The sequence below is a fragment of the Oryctolagus cuniculus genome, chromosome 12 (assembly GCF_964237555.1).
Source record: "Oryctolagus cuniculus chromosome 12, mOryCun1.1, whole genome shotgun sequence".
Taxonomy (NCBI): domain Eukaryota; kingdom Metazoa; phylum Chordata; class Mammalia; order Lagomorpha; family Leporidae; genus Oryctolagus; species Oryctolagus cuniculus.
The window spans coordinates 20,079,974-20,098,644 of NC_091443.1; the positions used below are offsets into that span (position 1 = coordinate 20,079,974).

Consider the following 18,671-nt stretch of genomic DNA (forward strand, 5'->3'; position numbering starts at 1 on the left):
GTGACGCGAGCCGCCGCCCGCTCTCCCCTCGCCCTCCTGCCAGGGCAGCGGGACACAGCAGCGTGCGGAGAGGCAGACAGTTCTGCTGGCTTCCACTTGCTCCTCAGGCCAAAGTCCTGGCAGAAGTTAGCCTAGTGGGGTTCCTGTCATCCTGCCAACCCGTGGGACTCCAGGGACCCTGCAAGGAGAATGCCGGCCAAATCCTGCAGGAGACCTCACCTCTTCCACGTCGGGAGGTGAGACGAAAGGAACCCCTCTTGTGAGATCTGACGGTGTTTGTGCCAAGGAGAGGGAGAAAGGACAAGCGAGCAGCTTGCTCAACCTCACACACAGAAAGGAAAGGATTCTGTAGTGGGGCTGCCCTGGGAATGAAGCCCAGCGTGCCTCCATCTCAGCACCACTTACATTTATTTTATTTTTCATTTACTGACTTTTCTAAATTTACATGATGATGACCGCATCTACTCTGGGCCATCATATTATTGCTTTCTCAAAGAGAGGGGGACCCAAAGTCTTTGTTGCACAAACACGGGGTAATCTACCTATCACTTGACAATAATCAGTGTAGAGAACATATTCAGACAGGTGTGTAGCTCCGTGGATCAGACACGAAATTAAAGGGCGGGGATTCTGAACGAGGCGCCTTCGTTTGTTGTCATTATTAAGACTACATAGGAAATTAGGAAGTTAAAAAGGTTCCTCAACCACCGAGTGGACGTTCAGCGACGACACACATGACCGTCTCTTGTATGCACACCACCTCTTTTCTGAACCAAGGAAGTGATGCACTTTGAAGCAATGTTTAGATTTTACTGTGGTTTTCGTAGAAAAATGCAGTCATCATCTTACCACGCTTTCTTGCAAATGGATAAACTTAGACAATTTATCAATGCTTCCTTAAATTTTTACACCGCGCTGGACTCCAACAGGTTTTTGTTTTAAGGTAAACCAGGTTTTCGGCTCTTCCCTGTGGAGAAGTTACTTTCAAGTCAGTGAAAGTTCTTGGCCCATGATTAAAAGTCTTTGCCAATTAGTCCTCAACAACTTCAATTCATTTTTTTCTGGTTCAAGATGAGTAGAAGCCTAATAAGGCTGTGATAAAAGGGCAAAAGGCACCGAGAGCCAAAAGCGGATTAATGAGCTCCTCCATCTATTTGTCTTCCTAACAGCTGAACTGTTACCACTATTGACACTCTTCAAAAGGTTCCGCTCTGAACCCTGTCCAGGCGCTGCAGGCTCCAATGGACATCTTCAAATCCAGAGAATGGAGGGGCAAGAGCTTCCCCTGTGTGATGCCAAAACCAACAAAGCCCCCCGGATCAGGTAATGAAACTTCAGCTTTTCCCCCTTTGAGATTTATTTACTGGCAGCTGACAAGGGGCAAATTCAGCCCGAATTGTGCAGTCAAGGCCCTGTCAGGCTTCTCGAGGCACCCTTGTCTGGAAGCACCTTCATGACTGGCATTTCGCTCAAAGCCCTCGGCACTGGTCCTTAACAGCTTATGACATCACAAAGGACACTCCAGACAGATGCCTACATGGCATCCTGCAGCATTTTAAAAGAGAATTAGTGGTTTTAATTATGGTCGTGGTATGAAAGGGAACCATGCAAGCTCCACGGGAGACCTTTGATCAGCCCCTTTTGCTAGCACAATGCCACGGAACTGTGACTGCTCCTGGTAAGGGGCCTTTTCTTGCGGAAGGCAGACAAGCTCCTAGCCCTCCCCCTTCATTAGTGAGCATTTCTATACAGGGCCTCTACAGTGCTTAGAGTCTAGGAGCCTCACAATTGGGTGGGACAGAATCCCCACCGGTTCTGGCCTCTACTTAGGAAGTGCTGAAGGGCTCCGAGTGACTTTATTCATTAAAACAGGTTGCTATTAATTAACTGTCATAATAAAATAAAGAACTATGATTTGCATTTCTTACCGTGTTCTCTTCAGTCATATGTATAAAAGATGTTTGTAACAGAAATGAATTTATTGAACCATGTCCCCATTCCCCCCAATCCCTGCCTCCCCACCCCCACCTTTTTTTTTTCCCCATTTTTGCTAGCAGGAGCCTACTAATTATTAGGCCTACATCTATAGTCCAGACAGAAGTGAAACATAAATATAAAATGAATTAAATACAAAATCTTTTTACTCGCCAATCAGCTTCTGCAAGTAAAATCAGCAAACAGCAAATTAGCTTTTCTTTCCAGTGACTTCAGAGAACTAGCTAAGACAATAAAACCCCAACTATTTTTTTTTCCCAAAATATCATCCACTTGGTACTTAGCTTCAGGTGTGAGATAATGTGACAACCACAGTTACTTTTAAAACAACGTACTCCAACTGGAAGCATAACATTCATTCTCTCAAAAAAAATTATTTCACTTTCAGGAATCCAAACATGTCTTTGGTCTTGCACTCGCAGCTTTCAGAATTTCTCCTCTAAAACCACCACCAATGAGCAAGGCCGTGACAGGAGGCACAGGTGGGATCTTGGGCGGACGCCGAGCATTTGTTCCTTTCCCGAATCTCACAAGCACCATCACTGGGTGAAGGAAGGACTGTGGAAGCAGGAAGATTTTCCGGAAGCTTCTACTGAAATGCTCACTTGGTAAGGTGGGGTAACCAGAATTTTGCATACACAGTACATCTGTCATGAGACACCCCCGATAAACAGCACTGCCTGTACCACGTTATTTGGTCTGGGGGACGACTCGGTGTTTGATTTTCTGATGTACAGTTTCTCAGCTTGGCAGGAGAGTTCCGGACTCCAGAATTCCGGATGCTGAGCACTGGCCAGGATTTTCATAATTCTGCTGTCTCAGGCAGTTTTCCTATTTCTCAGACTTCGCAGTTCTTTGCGTAGGTGCTTCAGAGCACCTAAAATGTCGGCTCGCTGCGGGTCATCCCGCGCTTTCTGGGCATACAGGTGGAAGTGCCTGATGGTTTCAGACAGCAGAGCTTCGGGGTCTGCGTCCCGCCCCGCCAGGCGCAGCTGGCGCTCGCAGGCGAGGGCGTAGTTCTTGTGCCAGTTCACTGGGTGTGCCTTCTGTGAGTACACGAGCTCCTTGTACAGCTGCAAGACAGCACAGATGTCGGTGTGCCGGCGTTAGCCCTTTTTTTAATAGAAAACCAGAAAACACAGAGGAACTAATAACACAAGAGAAAAAAAGAAGAAGAAAAAACAACACAGAGAAGCCTACAGTAGAAACCTCAGCGTTGCCAGGCAGGCCATGCAGACATGCGGGACCGTCGCCGTACCTAGGCCAGTGGCAGGAGGCAAGCAGCTTCCCCGCAAACCGCTTCCGCGGCCTGCGCTGGCGAGGGGGCCTCGGGACACGCTGCGCAGGACGAGGTGCTCTCCCCCAAGAGGAGCTGGGAGAGGGATTCGGGTCTCCTTCCCGGAAACCTATTACTCCACAGGCAGGGGGCTGAACTCTAAACTCAGCTGCTGGAGGGGAAACAGCTTTCTTTGGGAGACTGCGTGGAAAAAGAACTTGAAGGAACGGACATGTTGCCCCCACATTATTTACGTAAGTTCCACTGTGCGTCAAAAACACCACCAATGACAATGGTCCCGTAGGTCGGGCGTACTGGCATTTTGGAGACACGCTGGAAGAGGGGTATTTAAAATCCTCCTGGGGGCCAGCACCGTGGCACAGTGAGTTAATGCCTTGGCCTGAAGCGCCAGCATCCCATATGGGCACCGGTTATAGTCCTGGCTGATCCTCTTCTGATCCAGCTCTCTGCTATGGCCTGGGAAAGCAGTGGAAGATGGCCCAAGTCCTTGGGCCCCTGTACCCGCGTGGGAGACCCAGAAGAGGCTCCTGGCTCCGGATCAGTGCAGCTCTGGCCATTGCGGCCAACTGGGAAGTGAACCATTGGATGGAAGACCTGTCTCTCTCTCTCTCTCTGCCTCTCCTCTCTCTGTGTAACTGACTTTCAAATAAATAAATCAATCTCAAAAAAAAAAAAAAATCCTCCCAGTAGCCTGCAATTTACAATCCTGACAGTTACAGCGGTGCCCACGGGAAGCAGGATTTTGTTTCTCAACATCCAGAGATGGCATTAATTGGATAGAGCTAGAATTTTGGATACTTAATTTTCCAGAGGAAGCATATCAAAATGTGAACGGACAGAGTGGCAGGAGTGAATCCGCAGAGTGGGACAGCACACTCGCTTATCTGGCCTTTCCACTGCCTTCTCAGAGATGGCCGAGGTGGGGCTGGTGCCCAGGGCTTCCTGGCAGGCTCCTGGGGCACGCAGCAGGAAGCGGACTGCTCCGGGAGCTGGTGATGCCGAGTGAGCCTGGCACTGACAACGTGGTGTTGCCCGCAGGGACCCAGGCTCCTAGGTCCGCAACTCCAGCTCCACAGCAGACACACGTGGGACTGTTTTAAAGCAGCGCGCCTGTGGGAAGTTCCACAGTCCCTGCGTGGTGGCTTCGGTGTAGGAGAACCCCCAGTCTTGAGCAGCCTTCCTTTCTTCTTCTAACCTAGGAGACAGTGCCCACACGGCCCGGCGACGCCCCTCAGCCGGCCTGCTAGCCGCTTACTCGTCTGGTGTGAAGCACTCCAAGCGTCTCCACCCTGCTGCTCTCTGCTCCTTTCTCTATCAGCTGCTCATCCCAAGCCTTCCTCCACGGAGGAGTGAGGGACGTGCAGGACAGGCCGCCCAGCGCAGAGTGGGCTCTAGGAACCGCTGGGCTTTCAGAAGAGGGGCCTGGGCACTGTGAGGGGCGCTCCCCACGGCTCGCTCAGACTCCCCTAGCCCCCCAGCCATGCGGGACCAGCACACCTCCCTTGTCTCAACCGCTTGGGACGGCCTCCTGCATGTGCCGAAACCGAAGCCGCCAGTCCCTTCGCTCATTGTGTGCAGTCACGGCTCCTCCTGTGTGTGACTGGGACATTAGTCTCAGTGGGCTGTCTTCTGTGGATTAGGGGAGACCGCCGATTTATGCAACTTATTCCTATGGACCTGGCTCCTCCCTGTTCCCCCACCACACCTGAACTGAACGTTCCGTATAAACTACAAAGCAGGGTATCGTGGGCAGTTACAAAACCACCCTCTCTGCCTAACAAAAACTTTCCTGCAGAACCAGTGCTGGAGGCGGATTCATGTTGACCCGCCAGGTAACTGGCCTCACTTCTCCCATAAACACTGTCCCACTCCCGAGGATGTATGTGAAGGCAGCCTGCTGGCCCCCAGGGACACAAGCCATGAGCTGGCTTCAGTAGGGAAGACTGACCATGGGTGGGGTCACTGATGAGAAGCTGGAGTCATTGTTAAGCCTCAGGCTTCTCCCCAGGAAGTCCCGCCTACTTTCCATAGAACCATAGGGTATTAGAGATGGACGGATCTGATGGGAGCGGGCCGTGAGAACTGTGGGAAGGTCACAGTCCACATTTTGAAGGAAAAAAAGTCAAGAGCTGGAAAGGTGAGGTGGCTGGGCGTTTACAAGGAATGGCAGAGTGGGCGTGGCCCAGGGCCTCCTGCCAGCCAGCCAGGGTGCTGCCTCCCTGAGAGGGTCACCTCGCTGGGCTCTGCCCTAGTGCCTGTGGCTTCCTCCTGGTGGGCTCCCTGCCCCCGTCACTGCCCCTGCCCCAGGGCTCTGGCCAGCTCCTTCTGTTCGAGAGGAGCCCCAGTGCATCGCCCACTGCCCCGCACCCCTTCCCCCATAGCTTGCCCTTGTCCAGCTCTCTGACCCGCAGCACCTCTTCAGGCCTCTCAGGCACTTCCGAGACCGGCCTGGGAGGGGGACTTGACCTCGCTAGCCTGACACCTTTCAGGAACAGGGCGAGGCCTGACGGCCCCCAGTGCAGACTTGGAAAGGACTAGGTGCCTGAGGAACGCTCTGTGAATGCATATCTGAACCGTGGGCCGCTGGTCAGACGGCCTGGGCACCAAGCTATTTGAATCCACTGGGCCCCCAAGGCCCTGGCTGCGCAGATCCAGAGATCCCGAGGCCTGGGCTGTTTCCCAGAGAGCTGACTCCGAGACCAGCTCTGCGGCGCCGCAAGCGTGGGCAGCCAGAGCTTGCTTACGCTTGTGCTCCCGCGGGCCTCATCTCCTGCAGGTCCATTCGGCTCCCAGGGGCCACGGTCACTCTCTGCGACCCTCTGTCTTTACTCAGGGACTCTCTCCCAGCCCCGGCCCGGGACCAGGACCGGCTTTTGCACAGCAGGTGAGCTATTCGTGTCCTGATGCTGCTGCACTGCCGGAAACCACCAGAGACACAGTGCCCTCGAACACAAGGCATTCTCCTGCACCTAGGCTGGCGAGAGCCCCCAGATTGGCCCCAGGGAGAATGGGCTTCCGCCTGCACTCCTTAGCTCCTGGCCCCTTCCCCCGTCCTGAGGGCCAGCAGTGCGGTGTCTTCAGTCCCTTCCCTGCCTCTGCCTCCCTTACAAGAAACCTCGTGATTGCGCTGTGTCCCTCTGGATGACCCAGGACCTCGCCCATCCCCAGAGCTGTCACTTGATGACGTCTGCGCAGCGCCCTGGCCATGCCAGGCAGCACGCCCCTGGGTTCTGGGGATTAGGACACAGGCATCTTTGGGAGGGGACCACGGTCGTGCCCTTCAGACACCGTGATACTGCTGAGCGCTTGCCTCTGAGGCTGCTTCATAATGGCCCAGGTAAGCGGGAGACGCAAGAGCAAGAGCTCTAATGATTGTGTGACTGACAGGCGCGCTCTCCCCCAAACCTATCTCCCGCGTCAGTCTGCGTACGTTGTAGGCGTGAGTGTAGAGTCGGGCTTTCACGTCTGCAGGCAGGTTAGCACTTTCGGCCAGGTCGAAGATGAAGAACGGCGTTTTCATCCTGCGGAGTGGAAGGGGGCGGGGAGCCGTCACTGACATTGGAACCACAAATGCACATGCAGGGCTACCTCTCCCAGGCGCCCCCATGGGCCTGCACCGTTCAAAGCCCTGCACTGCACTACCTCAAAGGCTCTCGGATCCACACATGTTCACTCTGAACCAACAGCAAGGCCACCTGCCGCCCTCAGCGAGACCCTGCAGTCACACTGACTGAGTGGCACCCGGAGAAGAGCCTGCGTTTCCAGCACTCTCCTAGGCCAGTCTTCCTCCCCAAGCACGCTGCTGTGATGCGGGAGTAGCCAGGGAGGGGAGACTGGCGGGGTTTCTCAGCACAGCCCTGAAGGCGCCCACCACGGTGGCTCGTGTCACGTGTGGCCAGTTCTTACAGGGGCCAGGCTCTCTGACCGCACGCGCTTGTCCCGGCTGTCCATCCATGCCCGCCCCAGTAACGGCCTGCTGCGTCTCTCGCGTCTTCCTTCCCAGCTCTCCCGTGTCTGATCACAGCAAAAACTGCACAGATGCACGGTACGAGGGTGACTCAAAAAGCCCATGCAAAGACAGAACTGGAAAGGGGGGTTTATTCTGGTGCAAAAGATATTGAAAGCCAAGCACATGGGGGGGGTCTAAGAAAACTCCATGGAAATTGAATATTTTGAACAAACTGTGCCTGAATTTTCAAAATTTCCTGCACCAGGATAAGCATCATTTAATTCCATTTTCCGTGAACTCCTGGAAGTACTCTCACACACCTTGGATCAGCTCTTTGAAGCAAATATTTGTCCCTGTAACTAGACCTATAAATAAAAAACTCATTTTTTTTATTGAAAACACAATTGCCCAAAAGTATTGATTTTTTTGTAATCTTATTTTGCAGTTGTATTTCTTGACAATTTCTTCAAAATCCCTTTAAACTTACGTAAGTCTTTTGTAGCACAGCTTAATGCTTGGCGCACAGTCCCCGGCACTGAGGGGGCGCAGGCACATTTTCACTGAAGGTACAAAGTGACCCTCTCTGTACTTTTTAGGGCTCAATGTTAATATTTAGGTTACAATGTGTTAATGCTAGCCATCTCAATTATTTTAAAATAATGACAACAACCCAAAGAAGCCAGGGTGTCACTGTGAAACCTTACACCCAGCACAGCGTGGCCCTGCTCTATGAACAGGAGGACAGTGTAGACGCAACCACACTAACCTTCCGCTCTGTTTCACATGTCTGTCTGCCCCATCCGAGGAACTGGGTTACAGTCACATGCCCACGACAGGGCCGGGGCACTGCTGTCAGTGTTGGAAACGTGGCCTGTTACAAATGGAGGCAGGGCAGTAATCACCCACCTGAGCTCAGCCCGAGACTCACTCTCGTCTGGTCAGGGCAGGAAAGGCCAGCAGCGAGGGGGTGATGGGAGCCCTGCAGCCCGTCACTGCAGACAAGGAACCTGGCACTTCCGGCCAGTTTCAAACAAGTGCAGGCAACAGTAACCTCTTCACAGCTCTTTTTGAGGTGGAAATGAGGTGATTTGATCATAGATGAGGATGATGATTCACCCATAACAACTGCTCATGAATGTTGCATTGATGGTCACCCCTCACCTCTGCTCCCAGTATGAGCAGTGCCACAGTCTACCTTCTCCGGCCTGTTAAAATCAGACTGCAAACACAAACAAGCAAACTAGTCACCTGGCTTGCCACATCTCTTCATTGGCCACAGACTCCCACGAAGACGCAGCAAACCTGCAGTTCCAAGACAACAGGAACATCTGCCGTCAGCTGTGCTGGTTGTTACGGACACGTTAAGAATCAGTTTTGTGATCTGACAAGGCCAACAAAAGGGGCTGGGTCTTGAAGTGCTAACAGTGACCAAACTGGTACGCTTATTCTCCCCAAAAGTTTCAGTTCTAAGGAATTTGGGGGCTTGGGACATTTGTGCCCTTGGTCTCAGTAATGAGCCCCTTGGCCGGCGCCGCGGCTCACTAGGCTAATCCTCCGCCTAGCAGCGCCGGCACACAGGGTTCTAGTCCCGGTCGGGGCGCCGGATTCTGTCCCGGTTGCCCCTCTTCCAGGCCAGCTCTCTGCTGTGGCCAGGGAGTGCAGTGGAGGATGGCCCAGGTGCTTGGGCCCTGCACCCCATGGGAGCCCAGGAAAAGCACCTGGCTCCTGGCTCCTGCCATCGGATCAGCGCGGTGCGCCGGCCGCAGCGCGCCGGCCGCGGCGGCCATTGGAGGGTGAACCAACGGCAAAGGAAGACCTTTCTCTCTGTCTCTCTCTCTCACTGTCCACTCTGTCTGTCAAAAAAAAATTAAATAAATAAAAATAAAAATAAATAAAAATAAAAAAATAAAAAAAAGTAATGAGCCCCAAATGCCTCAAGGGAGCAAAGGCAGAGTCAAGGGGAAGAGGCTGCAGGCACCTGGGGAGCCAGCCGCCCCGAAGAGCCATCAGACGGCAACAGTGCAGAAGCGGGGCGTGGGCCACTCTACGGACACAGCTTGGAGTGAAAGCGCTGCAAGGCAAGCAGATGAGCCTGGAGCTGTATCACCCAGCCGCAGCCAGCATACTGCTCAAACACGGGCCACGCCACGTGCTGATGGCTCCTTCTCATAACCGGAAATTGCTCTTCTACGTCCATTTTTACAGAATAAAGACACTGAACAATGCTGCGTGTGTGTGGCACTGCCAGCTGTCTGACGCCTATGCTGTTCCCTGGGCTGACGGTCACAGGGTGCCATGTGTAGACCTGGGAACCTACCCCTGGCTGCCACACAGCAATGAGGCCCACTTGCTCACACAGGCTCAGAAACCTACACGACACTTGCTTAGGCGGCCTCACCTGCTGTTGTCAAATAATCTTTAAGTGATTCATAATTTAAAAAATCGGTAATGAGGGCAATTTCTTTAGATGGTGACTCATTTTCCATATGGGAGGGAGTGAATTCTTTGAAGAGGTACTTGAAGGAAGACTAATAATGCCCCAAACAACATAGTCAGGTTGACGCCAAATGCAGGTTCAAGTCCTGGCTGCTCTGCTTCCAATCCAGCTCCCTGCTAATGCACTTGGGAAGGCAGCGGAAGATGGCCCAAGTGCTTGGGCCCCTGCCACCCACGTGGGAGACCTGGAAGAAGCTCCTGGCTCCTGGCCCAGCCCCGGCTGTTGCAGCTGTTTGGGGAGTGAACCAGAAGATGGAAGAACTTTCTCTCCTACCATCTGCCTTTCTAAATAAATAAATAAACTAATAAAACAAATACATAAGTAGTTTTTAAGAGTTATAAGATCTCATTCTTCCCTGTAGAGAAGGTACCCGCCATTCCTGGAGAAAATCTGACAGGCCTATGCCCGTGGAACAGAGTGCCTGTCAAAGCTCAAGTGCAGTTGATGAATCTTGTCCATCTATGGTCAGGGTCATGAGACACAGGCCAGTGGGTGGGAGAGCACTAAAAGGCCAAGAAGTGGAAGATGCCCCCCACCCCATCTTAAGCACTGGGGACCCACCCATCCACAGCCTCCTGTCCCTCCATGGCCTGCTGTTCTGTAAGCAGGAGGACAAGGAAGACACGCTCTTTCTGCACCTGCTGTATGATACTCTGTGGGCAGCAAATAACAATATTAATTAATGAAAAACACAGCAAGATCAAGAGGCATCTCACAATGGCGTGCTTTCTTTAGGCACACACCACTGTTACTGTGACCGCTTAAAAATACAACGGCTGTTCGTACCGCCCGTATTCTTCCGTCCAGTTGTAGAGATTCCGCGTGAGTTTGATCCATTCCTCTGGGTTGAACACAATATCTGAAGGGACTAATTTGTCGCAGGACCCCCACGGCCAAAGGGAATACTTCTTCTTCCAGGTTGGGTCACCTTCATGAATTCCTATGCAGACAAACGTTTCTTTTCTATTGGAAACAGAAAAACAAAGGATGTATTTTTTAGCTGAAAGTTCTAATTGTTAAAGATATAATTCATGAAAGGTCAATTTTTTTTTTACTCAAATCTTGGTGACCATTAAGCCATCTGCAAACATTCTGGTTTATTTAAATATTTCTATAATAAACTACGTGAAATTTATCTTAAAAGAAAAAGGTTGTTTTTAGGGGTTGAAGGGAAGCAAACACACTTAGATGGAAAAAACCCTACTGTGGCCGGCACTGTAGCGTAGCAGGTAAAACTGTCGCCTGCAGTGCTGGGATCCCATACGGGCGCCAGTTCAAGTCCCGGCTGCTCCACTTCTGATCCAGCTCTCTGCTGTGGCCTGGGAAAGCAGTAGATGGCTCAAGTCCTTAGGCCCCTGCACCTGTGTGGGAGACCTGGAGGAAGCTCCTGGCTCCTGGCTTCGGATCAGCTCAGCTCCAGCCGTTGCGGCCAACTAGGAAGTGAAACAGTGGAATGGAAGACCCCTCTCTCTCTCTGCCTCTCCTTCTCTGTGTGACTGACTTTCAAATAAATAAATAAATCTTTAAAAAAAATAAAAATTCCCCATGTTACAAGAAATCACTTAGTGACAAATGTCATAAAAAACTGCTGCGGTTATGTCTCATATATTAACACACAGGGGTACTTGCAGGTTTGTGGAAAGCGTAATTAAAGAAGCCTAACTTGGTGCAAACACTTTGAAATCCACGTACACAAGAGGTCTTCAAAAAGCTCATGGAGACGTCAGGGCTGTGGTGCAGCAGGTTAAGCCGCTGCCTGTGAGGCCAGAGGTCCCACAGCAGTCCCGCTGCTCCACTTCAGATCAAGATCCCTGCTCGTGTGCCTGGGAAAGCAGCGGAGGATGAACCAAGTGCTTGGGCCCCTGCACCTATGTGAGAGACCCGGAAGAAGCTCCTGGCTCCTGGCTCCTGGCTCCATCCCTGCTGAGCCCTGGCTGATGTAGCCATCTGGGGGGTGACCCAGCGGATGGAAGACCTTTCTCTCTATTTCAGTAACTGTACCTTTCAAATAAATAAAGTAAATCTTAAAAAAAAGTGAAAAAGAAAAAAATTCATGGAAAATGTGAACAATGAAAAAACTATGCATGGCTTTCAAACATTTTTAGAACCAAAATAAACTGATTCTTTTAATTCTATTTTCCACATTTTTTAAGTCTTTTCATATCTTCTGAATAAAATTAATTAGATTAGAATAATTCATAGGACCTTCAAATACTAAAAAATTATTAGTAGAAATAGTTTAAGGAAGCTTGGTTCAGAAAAAATGGTAACTGAAGGGCAGGTGCTATGGCCCAGCAGGTTAAGCTACTCCTTGGGATGACAGCATCTTATATGGGTGCCAGTCTGAGTTCCTGCTAATGCATCCTGGGGTGCAGCAGATGATGGCTCAAGTGCTTGGGTCCCTGCCACCCATATGGGAGACCTGGATGGAGTTCCATGCTCCTGGCTTTGGCTTGGCCCAGCCAGCAGATGGAAGATCTCTCTCTCTCTCTCTGTCGCTCCCTTTCTGTAATTCTGCTTTTAAAATCAGTAAGTAAATGAAATCTTTTTATTTTTTTAATTTTCAAGATTTATTTGTGAGAGTTACACAGAGAGAGAAGGAGAGGCAGAGAGAGAGAGAGAGAGAGAGAGGTCTTCTATCCGTCGGTTCATTTCCCAATTGGCCACAATGGCTGGAGCTGTACTGATCCGAAGCCAGGAGCCAGGAGCTTCCTCTGGGTCTCCCACGCAGGTGCAGGGGCCCAAGAACTTCGGCCATCTTCCACTGCTTTCCTGGGCCATAGAAGAGAGTTGGATCAGAAGTGGAGCAGCCGGTCTCAAACCGGCACCCATATGGGACGCTGGCACTGCAGGTGGCAGCTTTATCTGCTACACCACAGTGCCAGCCCCAATAAAATCTTTTTAAAAAAAGATTCCTTATTTTATAGTGGACACATACTACTTCTTAAAATTTAAAAAAGCCTATCTTAAAAACTAACACCAAAAACCAATATTTATGCTGAGATCTTTGCTGGTCAAAAATGTTTTGTAGGCCATAGTGCTCATCACCCTGTTCTATTACAACAGCAATTGTCCAGAAACAAAAGTTTCCAAAAACATAGAATGTTCATTCAATTATTATGTATTTCATGAGTATTACAACAGCCCCAAAATAATAGTGATGACATCATTTTATTGTTTACATGGTGAATGCTCATGATGTGATATTCAGTGGAAAAAAACTGGTCAGAAAACAAGATAGCCCAGCGACCTAAAATGCAGCACGTGTATAAACACATGCGTGTGTACGTATAAATCATAACAATAACTCATGTTACAAATGAACGGAATCCAACAAAGCCTATCAGCACGTTAATGGTGGATGTCCTGGAGACAGATGACACTGATGGTCTTCACACTTTCCCGCAGTATCTGTGGAGTTTCCCAGCGAACACACAGTATTTCCCTAATATTGATCGTGGAACACATCAGCCATCCACCTTCTGAAACACAAGCTAAAGAAATGCTCTCAGCCGGCGCCGCGGCTCACTAGGCTAATCCTCTGCCTTGCGGCGCCGGCACCCCGGGTTCTAATCCCAGTCGGGGCGCCAGATTCTATCCCGGTTGCCCCTCTTCCAGGCCAGCTCTCTGCTATGGCCAGGGAGTGCAGTGGAGGATGGCCCAGGTGCTTGGGCCCTGCACCCCATGGGAGACCAGGATAAGCACCTGGCTCCTGCCATCGGATCAGCGCGGTGCGCCGGCTGCAGCCTGCTGGCCGCAGCAGCCATTGGAGGATGAACCAACGGCAAAGGAAGACCTTTCTCTCTGTCTCTCTCTCTCACTGTCCACTCTGCCTGTCAAAAAAAAAAAAAAAAGAAAAAAGAAAAAAAGAAAAAAGAAATGCTCTCAGGCAGTGCTAATGGATTCCTCATCCAGGTGCCCAGAACACTCGGCTGACACTGCCACTCAGGCACTCAGTAGATGCATGGAGTCTTTGCCTGGCTCCTTACAAGGCGCCACAGTACTGAACTGATCTCATCTCACTGTGGTTACTTGGTCGGAGCTATGCGCGTATCCACTGCCTTGTGGTCTTCCTTAATCTGGAGCTGAATCTCATTCATCTTTTATTTCTAGGGCCTAATTCAGCTGTAATGTAGCAGACATTCAAAAAATATTTGGAGGACCTAATTAAATAAAATTCACAAGAATGCCAATGTGTGTAGGTTAAGGTTCCTAATATTTTATTCCAGAATAGACTAATTAAATGTCACTCTTACAGCATATTTCTACCCGTCACCTTTACATTATTCCATGGGCCACGGTAAACACAGGCTCTCAACACCAGGACTACTGCATCACTATGTCCTCAGCAAGGGGGAAGATTTATAAAGACTTTCCGAAGTCCTTTTTTTAAGAATAAAGAAACTATGAAGTAAAATTTTCTTCTGCAAGGTCTGGACAATCCCAACCATTTCACGGACAAAGAAACATTCAACACTAGACCACTGAAGGTACTTATTCTTGGCCTTAACTTGGAATAATTTAGGATCTCAAGTACAAAATTCACAATTCTCATATTTGTATCTCAGCCAGCATAAACTGTAGGTGTTTTTCTTATTTATAAAAATCTTATCCTTTCTAAAAAAAAATCCTTAAGCTATTTTTATATAGTGATTATTCCTGAAAACATTTGCTTTACACTTAAAAGGAGGCCATGGTGCTGATCAGGGGGAAACTATAATTGCTTGCGATCCACCTGCAATGATTTCAAGTAGGCAGGCACATCTCCAATTTCTCTGAATTGTACTAAGATCTTATTTGCTGTTCTTGCTAATCTGTCTATTTTTTCCTTTACCCAGAACAATAACATTTATTTCTGCCTGGCCTCATTTATGCACAGATATTCAATTTAATTACAAAGATAATCTCACTGGTGACAGGGAAATAGGTGTAGAAAATTGGTCTTTTCGATGAGGCACAGCTGCTACAGAAACAATTTTAGAAAAGCTTAAGAGTTTAGAAAAGCTATTATATGAAAAGAATGCTTACTGTTTGTTTATTTCGAGAAAATGATAAAGATTAAATGTGACCATTCCATTAGGCAACATTCCTTCCACAGGATTCCACCGGTTCCCAGGAAAGCGGACACCTGGCAAGTGCTCTGCCATCTTGGGTAAATACCACTCGTAAGTCATCATCTGCCAAAAATCGCAGGGGGCGGCATAGTTTAATAGAGTTCTGAAAACAATCAAGTGCATCAAATGCAATGCAAAGGTTCTAGGATCTGAAGACGCTCACTCAGCACACACACAGCCGAAAACCATAAGCACAGTTGAGGTGTGTGTGCCTGGCTATTCTTTGAATGACCTCAACTTTGTTTCTATTGTCTTAAGAAATGTCCATTGCCAGTCACATCAGCACCTGGCTTCACATCACCTCCATGCATCTCACTACCCAGAAGGGCGTCCTCCATCCAGCACCTGGACGACACATACTCAGCTTTCACGGCCAGCGTAAGCACCACTCCAGTGGCGCCCGAGGAGAGGCCTGCTGGGGCCCCAGGGGCACATATTATGAGGGACATGGAGGGAGGGAGGGAGGGAGGGAGGGAGAGATGGAGAGGGAGAGACAGAGAGACAAAGAGAAATTCCAGAAGAAGCACCTTGTTCTGCCTTAGGATGTGATGTTTGGAACCGGGCATTCATCTTGTGATTGTGAGCACCACGTCAAGAGGAGCCGGACAAAGCTGTCCTGAACACTGACTTCATTGAAGTACTGTGGATCAATCCTAAAATCTCTCATTTCCAGACTACTGGTTATATGAGAAAAATTCCATTGTTGGGGGCCAGTGTGTGGCGTAGCAGGTAAAGCCCTTGCCTGTGACACCAGCATCCATGTGAGCACTTGTTCGAGTCCTGGCTGCTCCACTTCCAGTCCAGCTCCCTGCTGATGTGTCTGGGAAAGCAGTGGAAGATGGCCCAAGTCCTTGGGACCCTGCACCCATCTGGGAGACCCAGAAGAAGCTCCTGGCTCCTGGCTCCAGCCTGGCCCAGCCTTGGTGGTTGAGGCCATCCGGAGGGTGAACTAGTGGATGGAAGAGCTCTGTCTCTCCCTCTCTTCTTTGTAACTCTGACTTTCAAATTAAATAAACACAACTTTAAATAAAAATTCCATAGCTGAAGCTACTCTCAGCTGTCCTGTTTCTTGTGCTGAGAAGCACTCTGACTTACATATTAATGACTTCCATTTTATTTCCAAGCAAACAGACGCTCTGAGAGGGAAAATCCTTAGGCCCATGTTACACATCCAGGAAGTGACAGAATGAGGACTTGAATTTAGGTCTAATTCACTTTGAAATCCATGCTTCTCAGCCGTAGTCCTGCCATTCTAAGTAGTATTTAAAATCATGGGGTGATATCACGTTCTCAACACATAACCTAGTGTTTTCAGAAGCTAGCCTGAAGATCAAATTAGTCAACCTGTGCACATGATATAAAAGCAAACTGCTCATAAAAATATGTGTGATGTGCAAATTTCCCTATAGAGTATTCGCAAATCTGTTTAGTTTCCTCCAAAAATTCTGCTTAATCTTTAATTCATTGCAGTTTATTAATAAGTATTGTGCCTAATAATTTGCTCAACTGAACTAATCATAATACTCTTTCAAGATTAAGAATTTCCTTTTTCCTGATGACTGCTCTAAAAACACTAGAGATAGATTTGTTCCCTTTTACGTAAGATTTAAATAATAAATCCTACAGTCTAAATCTAGTTCTTTAGTTCCAGAAAATTATTTCAACAGCCCCGAAAATTTCTTAAGTACCCTCCTAACATACTGTCATAGGACTAACAAAGTTTATATAAAAATTCTATTGTGTAGTTGTGATTATTTCCATTTTGAGTGGAATGTTTACTTATCCATAGTATCATTTATATTCAACTTAATTTACTGTAATCCCTGGAGCAGTGGGCAGTTTTAATTTGAATGGATGAACTGACTAAATGAAAACAAAAATCTACAACATAATAAGCATGTTCATGGATTTTATATGAACTAGAGACCTACAATATTATTTGAACTTAGCATGAAACATGTTAATTCTTGAAGCATTCAGTTTCGATGAAAAAGAAGCAACTCACTATTACAATAAATAAAAGAATGTGACATATATCCTACCTAACAATGATTACAAAAATGAGAACCATTCACTGCTAAAAAAAAAATAACACAGTTAAAACAACAACAACAACATGTTTTCGAGTGGCTGCTCTGCTCCAAGCTCGTTTTTCATGTACTCACTTCCTGGTCCACTAAGGAGAGATCTGGCCTGAGGCCCTCACAGTAATGCATGTAACGAAGCGAATTCCCAGGCAGGTCCCCTCTCAGTAAGAGAATCGCATCACGAGGCATGGAGGCCAGAAGGTTCTTTGCAAATTTATCAATCACATAGTTGGTCCTTTGGTCACAAATGCTAAATAAAAAGGATTTAAAAAATTAAAACAGTAACACTCTGACAGTTTTAATTAACACTAGACTTATGTTCCGTGCCATCCCTGTCCCACCACACAATCTACATTCAGTGTTCCAAAGCATTCTAATTTATATCCTCTAACAGGAGGCCTATATTTGAAAAGAATGCTACCATCTGATAAAAAACAAAAACAAAAAGGTATGTGTGTGTCGGGCGGGGTGGGGGTGGGGAGACTGTGCAATTATCAGTGGGCTGCCTCACTTCTGGAATTTACAATCCTGTCCATAGAGGGGAAATCAGCGCTCACGAAGAGGTCCTTTCCTCCCTACTAAAAACAAGCCAATTTCAGTCTTCAAACTAGGTTTTCAGATTCCCTTTGTGATTTAAAGTAATTTCATGTTAACTCCATTTACTCCAAAGGAACTTCCAGAAATGGAAAGGGAGATCTGCCAATGTCTGGCGTCCTGTTGGGGCATCTGTATGACTCTCGCACGCAGAGGGTGATGTGATGCTTCCACGACCTGCAGGCTTCTTGGGCTCGCCTCACAAGGGAATGAGACGGAGAAGCGGGGAGCTTGGGGATAGGGTTTTTGAGATGTGTACTTCTCTCCAGACATCATTTGCTACTGCCAACAGCAGCAGTGCAGCTCTTTTCAAGAAGGAAGGGACTTTCATACTTCAAAGAAACAGTGGCACGACTTCTAAGAGCTTTCTGGGAAAAAGGAAAAAGACTATGAGAGAAGTAAAAGCATCAGACAATGGGGACAAGCAATGCCCTGCCTGTTGCTATCAGGTCCGTTACAGTAGATGGAGCTGAGAAACAATGCCTCAAGTGGAATCGCTGGGCGAGTGTCACAAGCAGACAGACACTTGCAGGAACAGAGTATCACCCCCGCCTTTGTCATCAGTGCGGCAATCACTGCTGCCTACTCCCAAGATTCCCGGACGGACGCAGGGGGAAAACTCATGCTGTGGAAGTGTCCTTGGTGTTGAAACTGGACTGCTCTAGCGAACCAACAAACAGGAAGACTGGGATTTGGAAAAAAAAAAAAAGGGCAAGCAACACGCGGGGGCCCGGTGAATGCTTCCTGAGCTGGTGATGCAGCTGTGCTGTGACATGGGGACTCCTGGCAACTCAGCCGTCACCTAACAAGGGCTCCCCCCACGGCCTCGGCATTACAGAGGACCCTGTAAAGTCTGTAAAGTCAAGTTGAAGGAGGAAAGCACAATCGTTTAAAACAATGCCAGGCAGATTCCATGGCAACAAACTTGCACAGGACTCACTCTTCCACTTGGGTGACGTGCACACCATACTGCTGTTTTGAAATAAACGGGCTGACATCTAACACTCACACGTCTTCTGCTACACTGAGATTTCTACTTTAATAGCCATTAGGCAGATTTTGAAAAATATATATGATACCAATATCATAGGAGACTTAAGAAAATTAAGTCCTATGATATTAAATATATTATTTATCA

At 48.5% G+C, this 18,671-nt stretch overlaps 1 protein-coding gene across 4 annotated transcripts in view; it reads right to left on the reverse strand.

Moving 5' to 3' along the window:
- Positions 1–391: 391 nt before the first annotated feature.
- Positions 392–18,671, reverse strand: part of TMEM260 (transmembrane protein 260) — a 62,147-nt gene continuing 43,867 nt past the window's right edge. For 3 of the 4 annotated variants that reach the window (XM_070053599.1, XM_051822917.2, XM_008269705.4), the window contains 6 exons: positions 17,018–17,189; positions 14,767–14,915; positions 10,525–10,701; positions 8,490–8,543; positions 6,723–6,813; positions 392–3,068 (listed from right to left, as the gene is read on the reverse strand). In XM_070053599.1, coding sequence (XP_069909700.1) covers positions 2,814–3,068; positions 6,723–6,813; positions 8,490–8,543; positions 10,525–10,701; positions 14,767–14,915; positions 17,018–17,189 — 898 coding nt within the window. In that variant the 3' untranslated portion in view covers positions 392–2,813. Of the gene's footprint in view, positions 3,108–6,722; positions 6,814–8,489; positions 8,544–10,524; positions 10,702–14,766; positions 14,916–17,017; positions 17,190–18,671 lie in introns of all 4 variants that reach the window. The other variant, XM_051822918.2, reaches the window with a different exon arrangement.